The sequence below is a fragment of the Balaenoptera musculus genome, chromosome 10, assembly GCF_009873245.2.
Source record: "Balaenoptera musculus isolate JJ_BM4_2016_0621 chromosome 10, mBalMus1.pri.v3, whole genome shotgun sequence".
NCBI classification, from domain to species: Eukaryota; Metazoa; Chordata; class Mammalia; order Artiodactyla; family Balaenopteridae; genus Balaenoptera; species Balaenoptera musculus.
Window position 1 is genome coordinate 17,310,181 of NC_045794.1, and position 21,550 is coordinate 17,331,730.

The 21,550-nt window shown below is 37.5% G+C and overlaps 1 protein-coding gene across 5 annotated transcripts in view; it reads left to right on the forward strand.

The window, feature by feature from the left end:
• The first annotated feature begins 969 nt into the window (after nt 1-969).
• The window catches only part of SLCO1C1 (solute carrier organic anion transporter family member 1C1), a 56,334-nt gene continuing 35,753 nt past the window's right edge, over nt 970-21,550 (forward strand). For 4 of the 5 annotated variants that reach the window (XM_036866345.1, XM_036866346.1, XM_036866347.1 and 1 more), the window contains exons 1-3: nt 970-1,204; nt 11,031-11,179; nt 12,306-12,447. In XM_036866345.1, the coding sequence (XP_036722240.1) occupies nt 11,051-11,179; nt 12,306-12,447 (271 nt within the window). In that variant the 5' untranslated portion in view covers nt 970-1,204; nt 11,031-11,050. Of the gene's footprint in view, nt 1,205-11,030; nt 11,180-12,305; nt 12,448-21,550 lie in introns of those variants that run through there. The other variant, XM_036866348.1, reaches the window with a different exon arrangement.

Below are 21,550 nucleotides of genomic sequence, written 5' to 3' on the forward strand. Positions count from 1 at the left end.
ATGATCCTGACCATTATGTGAACTGAAATTATATGTGTAATGATGATAACTTTGTCATTTAGTACTTTGTTATTTGAAATGTATGTTTGAGTACATAATATAATTCTTAAACCACCTTGTGAATGTGTTTGTTTTTTTTTTTAATAAAAATTCTGCTCACCAAGGAAGAAGTTGAGATTGTAAAGTGACCAGGCCATAGTCACAGCCATGTAAGAAAATGGTGGACCTTGGATGATTCTGGAAGCAAATTCATTTATTAGTATAAACCACATGCAAGCTAGTACTGCTCAAAATCCTCTCAAATGGTAGTCTCGAAAAAATAATTTAATTGAATTGTAGAATGTCTTAGTGCAAGGAGTTCTCTTTTCTTAGAATTTATGTAGAATGAACAACTGAAAGCCAAAATTTCAATGTTTTTCTTTCTTTTTCTACTTTTAAGATTCACAGAAATTGTGGGTGTGAGCAACTGATCATGTCTCTTTGAGAATTAACCATTTCTGGAAAGAACTCTGCAGAGCCTTGGTCCTCACCAGATCTGTGGTCCCAGCAGATTCTAGAAAGAATCCCAACGGGAAAAGAAACCATACAGAGATTTCAGTCCATGAGCTTTTTTTTTTTTTTTTTTTTTTTTAAAGAATTCCAGTGATGTCCTCAAGGAGCGGCTGGCTTAAAAACTTCTTGGAAGGAGAAGGAGAGATCTTTGTTACAAACTTCCGTCCCTCCTCCTGCTTCTGTTCCCTTACCCTCTGCCCCCTGCAGAGTTGTGTTTTCTGGGAATCAGCAAGTAAGATCACAAGTGGTCTTTTCTTTCTTCACTCTCTCCCATAAAGAAAGCTTTATCACGTGCGGCCTTAAACTTGCAGCAAATTGCAAAGAAATGGCTCAAAGGCATCAGCTCTTTCTGTGCCCTGGGAGCTGAGATGCACGTCAGTGGCTTTGCCAGCGTGGCCTGTTCCCTGCAGACTGCCAGAGAAAAGAGGCCAGGAGGAAAGAGAAAACAGAAGAGATTGGCCACGGGTGAGACCATGCCCTACATCTTTTCTTTCCGCTGATCTACTCTGTGTCCAACCAGGCTCTCCCCACCTGACAAAACTGCTCAAAGCTGCTGTAGGATCCACCTGCTTCCTCTTTCAGTCTGTGGAGTGTAGTCCAGCCTCTTGCTGGGCACACTGAGAGGAACTGGCTGCGTGATCTCCACCTCCAGGTAAGATCTGGTTCTCTGCTTTCGTATTTTGTGATGATCACATCAGAGTCTCACAGGAGAGAAGTCAAAGAACCCTTATGTTCTGCACTGCACGTGTCTTATCCATAACACTTCTCATGAAACTTGTAGGGGCCCTTGTAAGGATGGTGGAAATGGGAGAGGATACTGGTTAAAGAAGTCAGATAAACTCAGATCTGGGTTCAAATTGTGATTCTGATGCTTGTTTGATGGGTTGTTTTGGACGAGTCACTTAACTGCTCTGAGTCATATGATTGTCTATAAAATGAGAATTATAATGCCAACCTTGTTGAGTTGTTTTAAGGATTAGCACAAAGTATATAAATCACCTGGTACATAAACAGTACTTACTAAATCTGCATCTGACACAATTACTTGCAGTGAGGCGATCAACTTCCTACCAACACATACTCCTTAGAAAGGACCATGAGGTTATTTTCCCTCCTGAAGGGAGAGATCCTGGGGTCCACAAGACAAGCTAGTGCAGAGGTTTTCCTCATGTGAGATGACCAAGACAAGACGGTGATGGGAGTGGCTGCCTTTCTGACTTTCTCTTTGGGGTCCGTGGAGGCTGAGTGCTGGATGGAGTCTGTTACAGGATCAGGGCATGGAGGTCATGCTATTTGCACGATCCAACTACAACCTTCCTAGTGCACCTGTACTCTTTAAAGACTGGAGGACTGCCTTCCAAACCCCTGTGAACAGAGAATTCCATTTTTTGGAACTGAAGTGAAGAGAAACTGGCTGGTTTTTCTCTGGCCTCCAGAGTAAGTAAAACTCCAACCCAGGGTGTTGGAGGAAAACTTTGTGGAAATCTGTTCAAGTGGTGGGAGAACAAGTAAGGATTTGACAAATGCAAATCCTGCTAAATAACTGCGTTCACTCTACTTCTGCAATTGTTAATGGGGGGGGAGAGAGAGAGAGCACCCGCAAGCCCGGAGACTCTCTCCATTCATGTCACTGAGCGTCGCCTTTCCCCTTCTTTTCACAGATGGATGAATAGCTCAGTGCTCAAAAACGTAGCCTAGCCTCCTTGAAACATACTGTACTTGAGAGGATATGCAAATTAGCCATCAAGATGAAACTGTATTTTCAGTAAAACAATGTAGTGTCAGTATTTTAATCTGGATGTTATTTTGCCCTAACACAACATCAGCTAGGTGTTCTCTTGTTTTTATTATCACTTCTGGATTCGAGTTAGAGTGATTTTTGTGACAATACCTGTAAATATAAGAAGACATTGTGTTTTGATGTCCCAAGCTTTTAATATTATTTTCAACATTTTTTTCCCTCTTTAGCATTAGTATTCTAGATATGACCCTTTGAATTTTTAAAGATATTTTTAGTATAACTGATAGTGTATTTTTTTTAATAGTGTTGCATTTATTAAAGAACACTCATCAATATACACATATTTTTATTTTCTTTTTCAATTCAGAGAGGGTCCTTAAGGAACTCTGGATTATCTTAATCCACTCTTCCTACTGCAGCCAAAGAGAGATTTTTTTTAAAAAACCTATTTATTTTACTTAATTTTTTAAAACATCTTTATTGGAGTATAATTGCTTTACAATGGTGTGTTAGTTTCTGCTGTATAACAAAGTGAATCAGCTATATGTATATATATATATATATCTCCATATCCACTTCCTCTTGCGTCTCCCTCCCACCCTCCCTATCCCACCCCTCTAGGTGGTCACAAAGCCCTGAGCTGACCTCCCTGTACTATGTGGCTGCTTCCCACTAGCTATCTATTTTACGTTTGGTAGTGTATATATGTCCATGCCACTCTCTCACTTCGTCCCAGCTTACCTAACCCCCTCCCCCTGTCCTCAAGTCCATTCTCTACATCTGCGAATTTGTTCCTGCCCTGCTCCTAGGTTCTTCAGAACAATTTTTTTTTTTTTTTTAGATTCCATATATATGTGTTAGCATACGGTATTTGTTTTTCTTTTTCTGACTTACTTCACTCTGTATGACAGTCTCCAGGTCCATCCTCCTTGCTACAAATGACTCAATTTCATTTCTTTTTATGGCTGAGTAATATTCCAATGTATATATGTGCCACATCTTCTTTACCCATTCATCTGTTGATGGACACTTAGGCTGCTTCCATGTCCTGGCTACTGTAAATAGAGCTGCAGTGAACACTGTGGTACATGACTCTTTTGGAATTACGGTTTTCTCAGGGTATATGCCCAGTAGTGGGATTACTGGGTCATATGGTAGTTCTATTTTTAGTTTTTTAAGGAACCTCCATACTGTTCTCCATAGTGGCTGTATCAATTTACATTCCCACCAACAGTGCAAGAGGGTTCTCTTTTCTCCACACCCTCTCCAACATTTATGGTTTGTAGATTTTTGGATGATGGCCATTCTGACTGGTGTGAGGTGATACCTCATTGTAGTTTTGATTTGCATTTCTCTAATGATTAGTGATGTTGAGCAACCTTTCATGTGTTTGTTGGCAATCCGTATATCTTCTTTGGAGAAATGTCTGTTTAGGTCTTCTGCCCAGCTTTGGATTGGGTTTTTTGTTTTTTTGATATTGAGCTGCAGGAGCTGCTTGTATATTTTGGAGATTAATCCTTTGTCAGTTGCTTCATTTGTAAATATTTTCTCCCATTCTGAGGGTTGTCTTTTCATCTTGTTTATGGTTTCCTTTGCTGTGCGGAAGCTTTTAAGTTTCATTAGGTCCCATTTGCTTATTTTTGTTTTTATTTCCATTTTTCAAGGAGGTGGGTCAAAAAGGATCTTGCTGTGATTTATGTCATAGAGTGTTCTGCCTACGTTTTCCTCTAAGAGTTTTATAGTGTCTGGCCTTACATTTAGGTGTTTAATCCATTTTGAGTTTTTGTGTATGGTGTTAGGGAGTGTTCTAATTTCATTCTTTTACATGTAGTTGCCCACTTTTCATAGCACCACTTATTGAAGAGGCTGTCTTTTCTCCATTGTATGTTCTTGCCTCCTTTATCAAAGATAAGATGGCCATATGTGCATGGTTTATCTCTGAGCTTTCTATCCTGTTCCATTGATTTATATTTCTGTTTCTGTGCCAGTACCATACTGTCTTGATTACAGTAACTTTGTAGTATAGTCTGAAGTCAGGGAGCCTGATTCCACCAGCTCCGTTTTTCTTCCTCAAGATTGCTTTGGCTATTCGGGGTCTTTTGTGTTTCCATAAAAATTGTGAAATCTTTTGTTCTAGTTCTGTGAAAAATGCCATTGGTAGTTTGATAGGGATTGCATTGAATCTGTAGATTGCTTTGGGTAGTACAATCATTTTCACAATGTTGATTCTTCCACTCCACGAACATGGTATATCTCTCCATTTGTTTGTATCATCTTTAATTTCTTTCATCAGTGTCTTATAGTTTTCTGCATACAGGTATTTTCTCTCCTTAGGTGGGTTTATCCCTAGGTATTTTATTCTTTTTGTTGCAATGGTAAATGGGAGTGTTTCCTTAATTTCTCTTTCAGATTGTTCATCATTAGTATACAGGAATGCAAGAGATTTCTGTGCATTAATTTTGTATCCTGCTACTTTACCAAATTCATTGATTAGTCCTAGTAGTTTTCTGGTAGCATCCTTAGGATTCTCTATGTATAGCATCATGTCATCTGCAAACAGTGACAGCTTTACTTCTTCTTTTCCAGTGTGGACTCCTTTTATTTCTTTTTCTTCTTTGATTGCTGTGGCTAAAACTTCCAAAACTATGTTGAATAATAGTGGTGAGAGTGAGCAACCTTGTCTTATTCCTGAACTTAGTGGAAATGGTTTCAGTTTTTCACCATTGAGAATGATGTTGGCTGTGGGTTTGTCATATATGGCCTTTATTATGTTGAGGAAAGTTCCCTCTATGCCTACTTTCTGGAGGGTTTTTATCATAAATGGATGTTGAATTTTGTCAAAAGCTTTTTCTGCATCTATTGAGATTATCATATGGTTTTTATCCTTCAATTTGTTAATATGGTGTATCACATTGATTGATTTGCATATATTGAAGAGTCCTTGCATTCCTGGGATAAACCCCACTTGATCATGGTGTATGATCCTTTTAATGTGCTGTTGGATTCTATTTGCTAGTATTTTTTGAGGATTTTTGCATCTATGTTCATCAGTGATATTGGCCTATAGTTTTCTTTCTTTGTGACATCTTTGTCTGCTTTTGGTCTCAGGGTGATGGTAGCCTCTTAGAATGAGTTTGGGAGTGTTCCTCCCTCTGCTATATTTTGGAAGAGTTTGAGAAGGCTGAGAATGTCCTCAATTCTTTTCATTCTTTTTTCTTTATTCTGCTCTGCAGTAGTTACTTCCACTATTTTATCTTCCAGGTCACTTACCTGTTCTTCTGCCTCAGTTATTCTACTATTGATTCCTTCTAGAGAAGTTTTAATTTCATTTATTATGTTGTTCATCATTGTTTGCTCTTTAGTTCTTCTAGGTCCTTGTTAAATGTTTCTTGTATTTTCTCCATTCTATTTCCAAGATTTTGGCTATCTTTACTATCATTACTCTGAATTCTTTTTCAGGTAGACTGCCTATTTCCTCTTCATTTGTTTGGTCTGGTGGGTTTCTACCTTGCTCCTTCATCTGCTGTGTGTTTCTCTGTCTTCTCATTTTGCTTAACTTACTGTGTTTGGGGTCTCCTTTTCGCAGGCTGCAGGTTCATATTTCCCATTGTTTTTGGTGTCTGCCCCCAGTGGCTAAGGTTGGTTCAGTGGGTTGTGTCGGCTTCCTGGTGGAGGGAACTGGTGCCTGTGTTCTGGTGGATGAGGCTGGATCTAGTCTTTCTAGTGGGCAGGACCACGTCCGGTGGTGTGTTTTGGGTTGTTTGTGAACTTATTATGATTTTAGGCAGCCTCTCTGCTAATGGGTGGGGTTGTGTTCCTGTCTTGCTAGTTTTTGGCATGGGGTGTCCAGCACTGGAGTTTGCTGGTTGTTGAGTGGATCTGGGTCTTAGCATTGAGACGGAGATCTCTAGGAGAGATCTTGCTGATTGATATTACATGGGGCCAGGAGGTCTCTGGTGGACCAATGTCCTGAACTCAGCTCTCCCACCTCAGAGGCTCAGGCCTGACACCTGGCCAGAGCACCAAGACCCTGTCAGCCACACGGCTCAGAAGAAAAGGGAGAAAAAAGAAAGAAAGAAAAAAAATAATAAAATAAAATATATAAAGTTATTAGAATAAAAAAGTAAAAAAGTAATTAAAAAGAGGAATAGAGCAACCAAATCAACAAACAAATCTACCAATGATAATAAGCTCTAAATACTAAACTAAGATAAACATAAAACCAGAAACAAATTAGATGCAGAAAGCAAATCCCAAGTCTACAGTTGCTCCCAAAGTCCACCGTCAATTTTGGGATAATTTGTTGTCTATTCAGATATTCCACAGATGCAGGGTACATCAAGTTGTTTGTGGAGCTTTAATCCGCTGCTTCTGAGGCTGCTGGGAGAGATTTCCCTTTCTCTTCTTTGTTCGCACAGCTCCTGGGGTTCAGCTTTGGATTTGGCCCCGCCTCCGCATGTAAGTCACCTGAGGGCGTGTGTTCTCCACCCAGACAGGACGGGGTTAAAGGAGCAGCTGCTTAGGGGCCTCTGGCTCACTCAGGCCGGGGTGGGGAGAGTGGGGAGGGGTACTGAATACGGGATGAGTCTGCGGCGGCAGAGGCCGGCGTGACATTGCAACAGCATAAGGCGTGCCATGTGTTCTCCTGGGGAAGTTGTCCCTGGATCACGGGACCCTGGCAGTGGTGGGCTGCACAGGCTCCCGGGAGGGGAGGTGTGGAGAGTGACCTGTGCTCGCACACAGGCTTCTTGGTGGCTGCAGCAGCAGCCTTAGCCTCTCATGCCCGTCTCTGTGGTCCGTGCTGATAGCCGCAGCTCGTGCCCATCTCTGGAGCTCGTTTAGGCCGTGCTCTGAATCCCCTCTCCTCACGCACCCCGAAACAATGGTCTCTTGCCTCTTTGGCAGGTCCAGACATTTTCCCAGACTCCCTCCCGGCTAGCTGTGGCACACCTGCCCCCTTCAGGCTGTGTTCACGCAGCCAACCCCAGTCCTCTCCCTGGTGTCTGACCTCCGAAGCCCGAGCCTCAGCTCCCAGCCCCCACCAGCCTTCGTGGGTGAGCAGACAAGCCTCTCGGGCTGGTGAGCGCTGGTTGGCACTGATCCTCCATGTGGGAATCTCTCCGCTTTGCCCTCTGCACCCATTGCTGCATTCTCCTTGGTGGCTCCAAAGCTTCCCCCCTCCCCCACCCCATCTCCACCAGTAAAGGGCCTTCCTAGTGTGTGGAAGCTTTTCCTCCTTCACAGCTCCCTCCCACTGGTGCAGGTCCCGTCCCTATTCTTTTGTCTCTGCTTTTTCTTTTTTCTCCTTGTCCTACCCAGGTATGTGGGGAGTTTCTTGCCTTTTGGGAAGTCTGAGGTCTTCTGCAAGCATTCAGTAGGTGTTCTGTAGGAGTTGTTCCACATGTAGATGTACTTTTGATGTATTTGTAGGGAGGAAGGTGATCTCCACGTCTTACTCCTCTGCCATCTTGAAGGTCCCCTCCCCGATAGTGTATTTTATTATTAAACAATTTATTTGCATTTTCTGTTCACTGGGTTTAATATTATGACTGAACAGAAATAATATATCTGAATTCCTAAAACAGTAGGCCAGCTTGTATTACATAGTTTAATTTGTGGAAGAGAATTGCATTTTAAACTATAAATTTGATGTTATTTATTTTGTATTTTAAAAATCTTTCTGGTATGTATTTCTTGCTTTCTGATATTTCTATATCTTTTATATTTAAAATATTTTTTCGTATAAGAAATGTACATTCATTATAGAAAAATTAGAAAATATGGATACACAAAACATTTAAAAAAAATCGTCTGCAGTGTCACCAGCCAGAAATAATGTGTTAACCTATTCTTTATAAACTTTCTGAAGCTTTGCTTCTATGTATACACACCTGTGAATGTATGTGTGTTTCTATTATAAAATAGAGTGTTATATATATATTGCTTTGAAGTCTTGTATTTTTAAAATCAACTCTGTAATAAAAATAGTTCTATATGACTATATTTACTTCTTTACACTAATTTCTAATGGTTTCAAAGATTTCATTGTGTGAGTATACCATAATTTGTTGGACATTTAGGTCTTTTTGTTGTTTTGATTTTTTTAAAATTTTTTATAAGCAATGAGTCTCTACAGGATTTTAATTAAAGGTACTCAGTATTTTTGTAGTAAAGAGACCTATTCAATCCATTGCTTCCCAAATACCCTTTCACTGTTCTGGCAAAATGTTTTTCTGAAAACCTAGTTTTAGTGATTCAGTGGATATAGGAAGTTGGCTGTTGTTATCAATATCTATATACTGAATTTCTTAGTTTTTTTTTTTTTTGAGTCATGAATGGCTGTTGACTTTTATCACCTGATGTATTGCATCTACTGAAATTTTATTATTTTTCATTTTGAATTTCTTCTAGCTTTATTGAAATGGGACTGACAATAAAAATTGTATATATTTAAGGTATACAATGTGATGTTTTGATATACATATGTAACATTTTGAATTTTTTTTGAATTTATTTATTTTATTTATTTATTTTTGGCTGCATTGGGTCCTCACTGCTGTGCACCGGCTCTCTCCAGTTGCAGCAAGCGGGGGCCACTCCTCGCCACAGTGCACGGGTCTCTCACCGCAGTGGCCTCTCCCGTTGCAGAGCATGGGCTCCAGAGCGCAGGCTCAGGAGCTGCAGCACATGGGCCCAGCCGCTCTGTGGCATGTGGGATCCTCCCGGACCAGGGCCTGAACCCACGTCCCCTGCATTGGCAGGCGGATTCCCAACCACTGCACCACCAGGGAAGCCCCAACATTTTGAATTTTTAATGTGATGATTTAGGTGAACAAACTTCCTAATTAATCAATTGTTATATTTTTTAAAAATCTTAATTATAGAATTTTAATTAATTTGTATTTGCTAGTATTTTATTTAGGATTTTAGCATCTTTAGGTTGGCTCTGCAGTTTTCCTTTTTGTGTTGTCTTAATGAGATTTTGTTATCAAGATAATTCTGGCTTGGTCAAATGAATGGAGACTATTAGCATCTGTTTCCATTATCTGCTATTTTTCCTTGAAGGGTATTCCTTGATAAAGCACTCCAGTTACATCATCTATCCTTACTATTTTTATTTAGGGAATAGTTTTAGAGTATTTTTGTTAATGTCTTCCCTAGCTATGTTTCTCTCCTGGTTTGTATCAATACAGGTAATTTATATTTGCTAGAAAGTTATCCATTTTGTCAAGACTTTATAGTTATTTCTATATATTTTGCATAATTTTTATTTTGTATTCTCCTAAACATCTGTGTTTAGATCTTACTAATACTGTATTCCTGTATCTTTGTCTTTTGCTCTTGTTTAGAATTCTCTGCTCTTTGTTTAGCTTTTTGGCTTTAAAATTTTTTCTGTTTTCCTCACTTTCCTTTGTCCATTTTTAAACAGTAAATTTATGCATGTTTATGAAATTGAATAATCTAAAAGTCTAATAACAAGTTTAAAAACAAAGAACAAAACAGGTCCTTGCCCTATGCTTCTCAACCCATTTCTCACTCCCTCCACTTTTAAATCTTTCAGGTCTTTCTTCTGATATTTAGCTCCATATTTCAAAATAAATTGTGTATACTGCTATTTCTTGATTTTTCAGTTTGAGACATTATCTATGAATTCAAACTATGAAAGACGAGGTTGAGTAAACACAGAACATGCATTATATAAAGTCAAGATAATAAACACACAGACAGAATAACTCTAAACTTCTACCACAGTACATTAAGTTTTACCCTGATGTTATTCTTTCAGTTAGTGTGATGGGAATACAGAAGATCTCTATAAATGTACAAATGCATCATCTGGTAAACAATAGGGTGATCCAGAAGTTATTTTACTTTTAAATCCCTTCACTTAAGATTACTTTATCAGGCAGGCACTGAGCTATATGGAATCCTAAAGAAGTGGGTGCATAGGATATGTAAATATTGATATGAACAAAAAGAAAATAGGTTCAGATTATGTGAACTTGTCCAGGGCTTGGTAAGGACAAGGGAAGGTGGGAAATTAAACATAGGAAGGAAGGCATCTTTCTTACTTTAAGGCAGGCCAAAGACTACTTTTGGCTGAATGAAATCTAAGCCTGAGGCATAAATCATGCTGCTTCCCTACTTGTCAAGCTAAAATGATACACAGATTGGTCTTTTTTTTTTTTTTTTTTTTGCCTTATTTTAAGCCTTACTTTGGATGCTACAAACGTATAAGAATCACAGTGTGATATAGGCATCTACCAGGGGCATCAATCTTTTCTATTCATTCTGCTAAGATAATAGATTTAAAGGCTTTAAAGACTTAATTCTAATGAATCAATATTCAAATGGCTGAATTCCTCTTCTTCCTTTCCTGCTTGCTTCTAGTTTAAGCTGGCAAGACCACAAAGTTAGCAAAATTCTTCCTCGTTATTTATTCCAAAGGCAACATTTAAATTTATTCTTTGCTATAATGAGGCTTAAACTGGAGGGATTGAGAAAGAATGCTGGCTACAGAGTCCCAAGAGCAGGATTGCTTAATCAGATATCCTGGTCGATTTTAATTGAAAAACTTTGCCAACTTACTGTGGTAAAATGAGGGAACTTCACATCAAGTTATGTCTACAGAATTGTGATCTATTGTGAAATAAAAACATTATCTAATCAACTGCATGGGTTTGAATTAATTTTTTTTTTTTTTTTTTTACTTTAAAAATCAACTTTGACAGATCAGAGTCAAGGAATGTTTTCATAATGGACACTTCATCCAAAGAAAATATCCAGTTATTCAGCAAAAATTCAATGCAACCTGTTGGGAGGCCTTCCTTTAAAACAGAATATCCCTCCTCAGAGGAGAAACAACCCTGCTGTGGTGAACTAAAGGTAACAAACAATTAAATGATAAACAACCATAAATGCTTAACTAAAGAGGTCAGAGAATTTGCTGGAGTCCATGCTCTCAGTTCTTGATCCAGTTATTTTCTACACACTATAGCTAGAAGGGAGAAATTTTTTCCACTTTAAAAAGTGATCTTAGATGCAATTTATGAAAACCACACTTTGCTGGGCAGTGAAAGCAATCTTTGCCTGACTATGTAGGTTAAATTACTAAATATTACTTTCCTGGCTCACTTGAATGCCCCTCCGAAACAGAAAGGAGAGAGGTAATGATATTTATTAAATATCTACCATGTACCAGATGTTATGCTATGCACAGTTGTAACATTTAATCTATGAAACATCCATATTATTCCCATCCTATAAATGAAAAATTTGACTTTCCTGGCCACACAGTAAGGGACAGGGTTCCCTTTTAAATGGTGCTCAACGTGACTCCAAGCTCCTATACTTTCCTTGCATCAAATATTCACTCAACAAATACATATGTGCTTTTTTTTTCTCATATAATCTGCCTTATGGATACTCCATCACAGACCCAGGTCTAGCAAAACACACAAGCCAGATATCAAAAAAAAATTTTTTTTCATTGAATAAGAATTTGAGTATGAATTTAACTTGAATATGAACTTAAACACAAAGAACAGTAGTTCTACTTTTTCAGTCTGTTATGTTCCCTGCTAGGACATTAACCATTGCTGTGAAATACACAATAATGAGTATTAGACTTGTGATAAGATGTTAAGTATTTGGTTTATGGTTTTTGTTTTATTTTCTTACCTTTCAATGGCTCCTTCCTCTCTCTGCTTCCCCATGCAATGAATCTTCTTTTCAAAGCCAAGACACCTTTGAATGTCCTTTGGGGGAGAGGGGGAGAAAAGGGGAAAAAAAGGAGTTTAACATACATTATGAATGAAAATCTATTTGAATTTTGAGAACTCTACATGAGCTTGAGGTGGGAAGAAGCCTATTACTTTGCTTGAATGAAATCTTCAATGGTAACAGGCTTGTTACCTGGTTCGTGGTTTGTGTTTTTGTCTCTCTGTTTAGTAAATTTCCAGTCATGCGTCAGGCTGGAGTTAGACTAAGTGTGACCTGTCATATTTTTCAGGTGTTCTTGGGTGCCCTGTCTTTTGTTTACTTTGCCAAAGCACTGGCAGAAGGCTACCTGAAGAGTACCATCACTCAGATAGAGAGAAGGTTTGATATCCCTTCTTCACTGGTGGGAGTTATTGATGGTAGTTTTGAAATTGGTAGGTATTGCAGATGCCTGACTTTACTTTTAAGTACAAGGTGTCTAGGCATGACTAAATGACATCCTCACTGCATTCTGTTGTCTGCTAAGATCAGACTCTATCTGTAAAATCTTATTCGGACAGAATTTGCCATGGCCTTGTGCTACAGTACAGGCAATTTGTTCTCGCCCAGCAAACAGCAATTAACTGCCTGCCCCAGGTGTTCACTATTATATGACTCACACAAGTTTTCAATCAGAGTGAGACTTTTCTAGGAGAGAGCATGAGATGCCGCTGGTATTTTGAGTTAAAAGTATGTAGGAAATGTCCTTACAAAAGAGTTATACATCCTGGAAGCCCTGCGATTCAAAATTTGGAAGAATCCAAAGAAACTCTAGAAAAATATCCTGTAATGATTTAAGAAGAAGTTAAACTATAAAATGGGTTTTTCTGCCCAGTGGCCTAGAAAGAAGATAAAGGGATTCTATTAACAAGAACACTAGAGCAAAGCAGGCAATAAAAATTCTACTCTCCGAGGTCTTTGGTTAGCCATTGACTGTACACTTTGAACTTGAAAAGACCAAGTGATTTTCGTCACTGTTTTGGAAGTACTTTAAAGAGTGTAATCCCACTTAGCTTCCTGAGTTGATAAACTAAGGGGCTTTGATTCCTTCTTGAAGTAAACAAAATTAATAGTCTCTGTGGTCCTTTCTGCCTGTTGAGACTCAAATATATGCTATAGTAAAATCTCTAATGGCTCCAGGTTCACCTTCACTTAAACCTTCAGAAGAGTGAAGGAATATATCTCAGCTCTTCAACAATTACTTTTTTAGCTCTGTTGGGCTGCACCCGCAGGCCAGCAAGCCCTGTGCTTGTCCAGCTTCAAGACCGAAGAAAGAACTCAGAGTTAGCGACAGAAACATCAATGGTTTAACGGATAGGAGGAACTTACACGTCTGAAGCAAGGTCCTGGAGCAACACGCCACCGTGTACGGCTGAGGGCAGGCAGGACATGGCGTCAGTCTTCGCTCCCAGGAAGGAGGGGGAGATTACCAGTTATAGGGGGAATTGACTTCAGGTTGGCTCATTGGTTACCAGGGCAACCAGTAGGTGGCACGCCCCCTCACTGCCGCTTTGACAAGCTATCCTAGTGGAGATGTTCTGATCTAAATTTAGAACAATCACTAGCTGAAGGGGCAAGTATACAGGAAGGTCGGTAGTGTGAGTAGGGTGTAGATGAAGCAGGCACTGATTGAGCAGGGAATGTACAGAGAGCAAAAGAAGAGCCATCTTGGGTGGCCTGATGATACAAGTTCATACTGTATGTATCAGTTCTTACCCTAAATATCAGAGAAAGAATTAAAAGAGTGAATAGGTAACCTTTTACCTTCAGGCTTTTGCTTCCCAAATCCATCTTTCATCACCCTACCAGAAAAAGATTTCTTGGTTCAGTGTTAGTCAAACATTAATGTTCATGCAAATGACTGGACAATTGTGTTAAAATGCACAGACTGATTCTGTAGGAAGGGAAGTAAGATCCTGCGTATCTAACAAGCTCCCATGCGATGTTGATGCTATTCATCAATGGGCTGCACTTTGTGTAACAAGTTTCTAAAACACCTGATCATATCACTACCTTGTGTAAAGTAATTAGAGAGGCCTGGATAGTTGATTTATTCCTTGATGACTGCCCTGCCTACAACCCTAAATGGAATGAAAGTCCATGGAGAGTCAAGGTAAGGGTAACACTGCATCAGGAGAAGAAACAAGTATGAAGAGGAAGCTGGGTGCAGATCAAAAGAATAAATCAGACTTACAGAAAGAAGAAGAAATGAGCAGATAGAAAATTACATATGAAGTGATTCATTGATTATTGCTCGCTCTAGATTATAGTATAAAAACATTTTGTAGCTGAAGAGACTTGGGAAGAATCTGGTCCAAATTTTTCTTAGATTCCCAGACCCCAATGCAAAACTTGAGAGGATCTATATTTAATAGAGAGTACTAATGTTGCACAGGAAGTAAAAAAGGGCCCTGAGTCTAAATTCATATTAATTCTTCCAGACCATTCTAAGGATAGAAATTGTTTATTGGATTAGATGCAATAAAAGTCCTCTGACTTCCATTGCAAAACTTTACCCCAAACATCACAGGTTTGCTCTAGTTATTTGCAATCCCTAGTTTTCCAGAAAAGCGGGTTTCCTGACGATAATTTTAATTTACTCCTTTTGCCTCTCTTCACATTCCTTCCTTCCAGAGTTCTGGACCCATTCCCACACTCTGTCTCTAGCTTTAAATTCTTCTATTTTTTTGCAGAACAATTTCATTTATCCTTTGACATCAATTGGCATCATCATCTAACATCTGCCTACTGGACACTCAATTTCTTCCCAAGTAAAGTATTTTCTTGTAACAAGGACTCTTTCTCCAAAAATGACAGAGAGTTTCCAAGAAAATAAAATGTTTTCTTATCAAGACCTACTAATATTTGCAGATATTCATTCTTTGTTTCAAATATTTTTCCATGTATTTTCTTCTAAATATTTAGAACTTTTGCTTTTTACATTTTAGTATTTAGTCAACTTGACATAGATGTTTTCAGATACACTTTGCTTTTTAAGGCAGTTTGGGGTTCACAGCAAAAGTGAGTAGAAGGTACAAAGATTTCCCATAAACCCCCTGTCCCCACACATGCACGGTCTCCCCCATTATCAACATCCCCCACCAGAGTGGTACATTCATTACAGTTGATGACCTACAGTGATACCTCATTATCATCCACAGTCCAGAGTTGACGTTAAGGCTCACTCTTGGTGTTGTATACTCTGTGGGATTGAACAAATGTATAATGACATGTATCCACTATTATAGTATCATACAGAGCACTTTTAATGCCCTAAAAATCCTCTGTGCTCTGCCTATTTATCCATCCCTACCCCCTACCCCTTGGCAACCACTGATCTTTTTACTGTCTCCATAGTTTTGCCTGCTTCAGAATGTTATATAGTTGGAATCATACAGTATGTAGCCTTTTCAGATTGGCTTCTTTCACATGGCAATAAGAATTTAAGGTTCTTCCATGTCTTTTCATGACTGGATAACTCATTTCTTTTTAGCACTGAATAATAATCTATTTCTGAATGGACCTTAGTTTATTTATCTATTCATCGAGTGAAGAACTTCTTGATTACTTCCAAGTTTTGGCAATTATAAAGAAAGCTACTGTAAACATCTGTGTGTGCAGATTTTTGTGGGGACATAAATTTTCAAGTCTTTTGGGTAAATACCAAGGAGCATAGTTGCTGGGTCTTATGGGAAGAACATGTTTAGTTTTGTAAGGTACCACCAAATTGTCTTCCAAAGTGGCTGTACCATTTGGAATGAGAGTTCAACAATAAATGAGAGTTCTTGTTTCTCCACACCCTCAGCAGCATTTAATGTTTTGGATTTTGACCATTCTAATAGATATGTAGTGGTGTTTCATTGTTTGCAGTTTCCTGATGACATACGATGCTGAACATCTTTTTGTGTGTTTATTTGCCATCTGTGTATCTTCTTTGGTGATCTGTCCATCGAGGTATTTGGTCCATGTTTTAAACAGGTTGTTTGTATTCTTATTGTTGGGTTTTAAGAGTTCTTTGTGTATTTTGGATAACAGTCCTTTATCTGATATGGTTTTTGCAAATATTTTCTCTTGGTATGTGGTTTGTCTTTTAAGTCTCTTAACATCATCTTTCATAGAGCAGAAATTTTTAATTTTAATAAAGTCCAGCTTATCAATTTTTTCTTTCATGGATTCGGCTTTTGGTGTTGCATCTAAAACGTCATCACCAAACCCACGGTCTTCTAGGTTTTCTCTTATGTTATCTTCTGGAAGTTTTATAGTTTTGCATTTTACATTTAGGTCTGTGATCCCTTTTGAGTTTATTTTTGTGAAGACTGTAAAGTCTGTGTCTAGATTCAGTTTTTTTGTTTTTTTTTTGCATGTGGATGTCAAGTTCTTCCAGCACCATTTATTGAAAAGACTATCTTTGCTCTATTGTATTGCCTTTATTCCTTTCTCAAAGACCAGTTAACTGTATTTATGTAGTCTGTTTCTGGGCTATCTATTCTGTTCCATGTATCTATTTATCTATTCTTTCACCAGTGTCACACTGTCTTGATTACTGTGGCTTTAGAGTATGTCTTGAAATTGGGTAGTGTCAGTCTTCCAACTTTGTTTTTCTGCAATATCTTATTGGTTATTCTGGGTATTTTATTTGTCCACAAAAACTTTAAAATCAGTTTGTCACTATCCACAAATAACTTGCTGTGATTTTGATTAAGATTGTATTGAATGCATAGATCAAGTAGGAAAGAAATGACATCTTGACAATACTGAGTCTCCCCATCCATGAACATAGGATATCTCTCCATTTATTGAGTTATTTGATTTCTTTAGTCAGAGTTTTACAGTTCTCTTCATATAGATCTTGCACATATTTTGTTAAATTTGTACTTATTTCATTTTAGGGGGTGCTAATGTAAATGGTATCATGTTTTTAAATTCCTGTTTTTCACTGCTGACATATAGGAAAGTGATTGACTTCTGTGTATTAACCCTGTATCTTGCAACCCTGCTATAATCATGTATTAGTTCCAGGAGTTCTTTTGTTAATTCTTTCAGATTTTCTACAAAGATGATCATGTCTTATGGGAACAAAGCTAGTTTTATTTCTTCCTTCCCAGTCTGTATACCTTTATTTCCTTTTCTTGTCCTATTGCATTAAGTAGGACTCCCTGTACAATATTGAAAAGCAATGGTGAGAGGAGATAGCCTTGCCATGTGCCTGATCTTAGTGGAAAAGCTTTGAATTTCTTACCATTAAGTATGATATTAGCTGTATTTTTTGGTAGTTTTTTTTTTTTTTTTTATCAAGTTGAGGACATTCCTCCCTCTTCCAAGTTTATGGAGGTTTTTTTTTTTTTTTTTTTTTTAATCATGATTGGTTGTAGAGTTTTGTCAAATGCTTTTTCTGCATATATTGATATGATCATGTGATTTTTCTTCTTTAGCCTGTTGATATGATGGATTACATTAATTGAGTTTCTAATGCTGAACCAGCCCTGCATACCTGGGATAAATCCCGCTTGGTCTTAATGTACAATTATTTCTACATATTGTTGGATTTGATTTGCTAATATGTTGTTGAGGATTTTTGCACCTATGTTCAGGAGAGATATTAGTTTGTTGTTTTCTTTTCTTGTAATGCCTTTTCTGGTTTTTGTATTAGGGTGATGTTGCACTTGTAGAATTAGGAAGTGTTCCCTCTCTATCTTCTGAAAGAGACTGTAGAGAATTACTATAATTTCTTCATTAACTGTTTGGAAAAATTCACCAGTGAATCTACATGGACCTGGTACTTTCTGTTTTGGAAGGATATTAATTATTGGTTCAATTTCTTTAACAGATATAGGTACAGATTATCTATATCTCCCTATGTGAGTGTTGGCAGATTGTGTCTTTCAATTTGAATTCCTTCCTCCCATCCTTTGTATCACTGTTATTATTCATTTTATTTCACTAATACATAAGCAAACATGCATACATAAGAATACATCATTGAACACATTTTTGATATTATTATTTTGAACAAACTGTTATCTGCTAGATCAATTAAGAATAAGAAAAATAAGTTTTAAATTTACCATCACTTATTTCTTCTCTGATGCTCATCTTTTCTTTATGTGGATCTGAGTTTCTGAATTTTATTATTATTTTTTTCTCTGAAGCGCTTCTTTTAACATTTCATGAAAGGCAGGTCTACTGGAAACACATTTCCTCAATATTTGTCTGTCTGAGAAAGTATTTCTTCCTTGCTTTTGAAGGATAACTTCACAGGGTACAGAACTTTAGGTTGGTGGGGTTTTTTTCTCTCAACATTTCAAAAATTTTTTCTACACTCTTTTCTTGTTTGCATGGTTTCTGAAGAGAAATAAGATGTAATTCTTATTTTCCTCCTCTATAAGTAAGGTGAGATTTTTTATAGAAATTATCTCTTATATTTGATTTTCTGTAGTTTGAAAATGATATGTCTAGTTTAGATTTTTTGGCATTTATCCTGCTCATTGTTCTCTTAGGTTCCTGGATCTGTGGTTTGGTGTGTGATATTAATTTGGTAGAAATTCTCAGTCGTTATTATTTTAAATATTTCTTCTATTCCTTTGACTCTTGCTTCTTTTTCTGGAATTCCCATTACCTGTATGTTACACCTTTTATAGTTCCACGTCCTTGGATATTCTGTTCTTTTTTTTTTTTTCAGTCTTTTTTCTCTTTGCTTTTAAGTTTTGGTGTTTTCTGTTGATATATCCTCAAGCTCAGAGATTCTTTCCTCAACTGTGTCCAGTCTACCAACAAGCCTATCAAAGGCATTCTTTATTTCTGTTACCATGTTTTTGTTCTCTAGCATTTTTTGGGGGGGGATCTTTCTCAGAATTTCCATCTCTTTGATTTACATTACCCATTTGTTCTTGCATGCTCTTTAGTTTTTCCATTAGAGCTCTTGGCATCTTAATCATAGTTGTCTTAAATTTCTAGTCAGACAACTCCAAAATCTCTGCCATGTCTGGTGCTGATTCTTGCTGTCTCTTCAAAAAGTTTTTCTTTTTACTTTCAGTATGTCTTATAATTTTTTCCTGCATAGCCAGAAATGATGTACTGGGTAAAAGGAACTGCTATAAATAGGCCTTTAGTAATATGATGGTATTGTGTGAGGGAGAGGAAGTATTCTATAGTCCTATGGGTCTCAGGCTCTTAGTGAGCCTATGCCTCTGGACTGTGAACTTCAGATGTGCTTCTCAGTCCCCCTATCCCTCATTGATGGGACAGGATAGCTAGAACAGCTGAAGTTGGGTATTTCCCTTCCCCCAGGTCAGTTGGGCTCTGATAATGCCCCAACAGGTTAGACTCTGGTTACTAGTTTCCCCTAAAAGCAGACTTTCTTAAGAAAAACAGAGGGCTCTGGTGTATTTCAAAATGGTTCCCTTTTCCCTCCCCATGCTGCAAGCACAAGTTTTATTCTCCAATATTCACTGTGAGAACCTAATTGAGCTCCTGAAGTAAAACTCACAAGAGAGTGTGTGCCCTCAATCACTGGGTCCCTCTGGAGTTTTTATCTCTCAGAATTGCTGATGCTGAGCCTCCTGTCACTTATAGTTCAGGTTTTTCTTACCGTAACACTTGTTCCCAAGGAGATTTATTGCTGTGGATTTCTATTCCAGCTGGCCACAATTCTCTGCATTTGCCTATTGGTCTCTCCAATTTTGGGGACAGAAGTCTGCCCTATGACCCCATCTTTCTGACAGATCTAAGAAGAGTTGTTGATTTTTCAACTTCTTACTTGGTGTTAGGATGAAGTGGATACTTCTAGCTTCTTACATGCTGGACCAGAAAAGGCATATCCTTAAAATACAATTTTTTAAAATACAAGGTCAGGTAGCAATCTCTTTATATTATTATAATGAATTGTCCAGTCAGCACTAATTCAATATATACTTAACCCAGTTATTTGCAATACTCTCTTTATCATATATTAACTTATCACTTAGGTGTAAATCTTTCCATAAGTCTGTTGATCCCTGACTCAATACAAGACTGTCTTCTTGATTATAGTTTTATAATTAGCTCTGTCACTAGGTAGGAAAATTTCCACCTTTTCCATCAAATTTTTTCTTGGCTCTACTTGGAATAGTTTCCTGAAACATCCAATTTTGGTTTGACTGAAATTGCATAGAATTTATATATCAAATCAGATAACTGAAATTTTGATAGTGAGTCTTTCCATCCAAGAACATGGTATATATCTCAATTTAGTTAGGCCTCTTTTATATAGCTTTCAGTATTATATTTATAATCTATACATATACTACTTATCTTTTGTTAGACTTATTCCTACATATTTAAAGTATTTGTTGCTATTGTGAAAAGAATTTTTGTTACATTTCTTATTTAGTAATTCCTGGAATACTGGAAGAGTATTAACATCTAATGTTATACATATACAGCAGTCTTGCTGAATTTATGTTAATTTTAATGGATTGTCTATAGATGCTGTAGAGTTTCCTGAATAATCATATTGTCTGAAACAGAAGACAACTGTATATCATTCTTTCCAATTATTAGATTTGTTATTTCTTGTTCTTGCCTTATTGCATTGGGCTCAGCACTATGTCCAATAGAAGTAGTGACAGGGGGCATCCTTCTCTTGTATCTTAACTTAATGAAAATACTTTTAAAATTTCACCATTAAACAATATCTGTGCTGTGCAGTTTTGATAGATACAGTTTAAAAGTTAATTTGCTCAGATTTTTTATTATAAATGGTTAATTATATTAATGTTTTACATCTCTCAAGATAACCATGGAATTTTTCCTCTTCCATTATTTAATATAGAGCTTTAATTAACAGATTTGTTTCTTATTTGGTGGTACCCTTGCACTCCTAGAATAAACTGCATTTGGTCTCTTCTTTCATTGTCCTTGTCTAGTTTGAATTGCAAGGGTATATTGGTCTTATAGCATGAGTTGGGTAGCTTTCTTTTCTGTTATCTGAAGTACTGTGTGTGGGTGTGGGGAGAGAAAGAGAGAGAAAAAGAGGAAGAGAGAAAGAGAGAAAATCTAGTACTTGAAAATTTGATAAAATGTATTTGTAAACCTCTCTGGACCTGTTGTCTTTTTCAGAAGTTAGTGGTAGTAGATGTGAAAGAATATTGATATCCAACTTGATTTTTTAAAGATTATACATCACTATTTATTTTCTAAGTATATCTTCTGAGAACTCAGAAAAGATACTAAATAAAGGAAGCAAAAACTTCTATAGACATCACAGAAGCTCAAATGGTATTATGTAGTGTTTGGCATACCCACTAATGTAACATAGAAACAGCCTGTAAACATGAGTCCTTTATTGTGACATGTTGGTGGTATGGGAGCTGGGGAGGGAGATAATGGTGGTGGTGGTGGGGACACATTACCTATAAACTGAAAGTCAACTTTCACTTTAGTTTGGTTTATTTACTGTGACACATTAGCAAAACTATAGACATAATTATCAATATGGTACAAAATTTCTTCTACTAAATA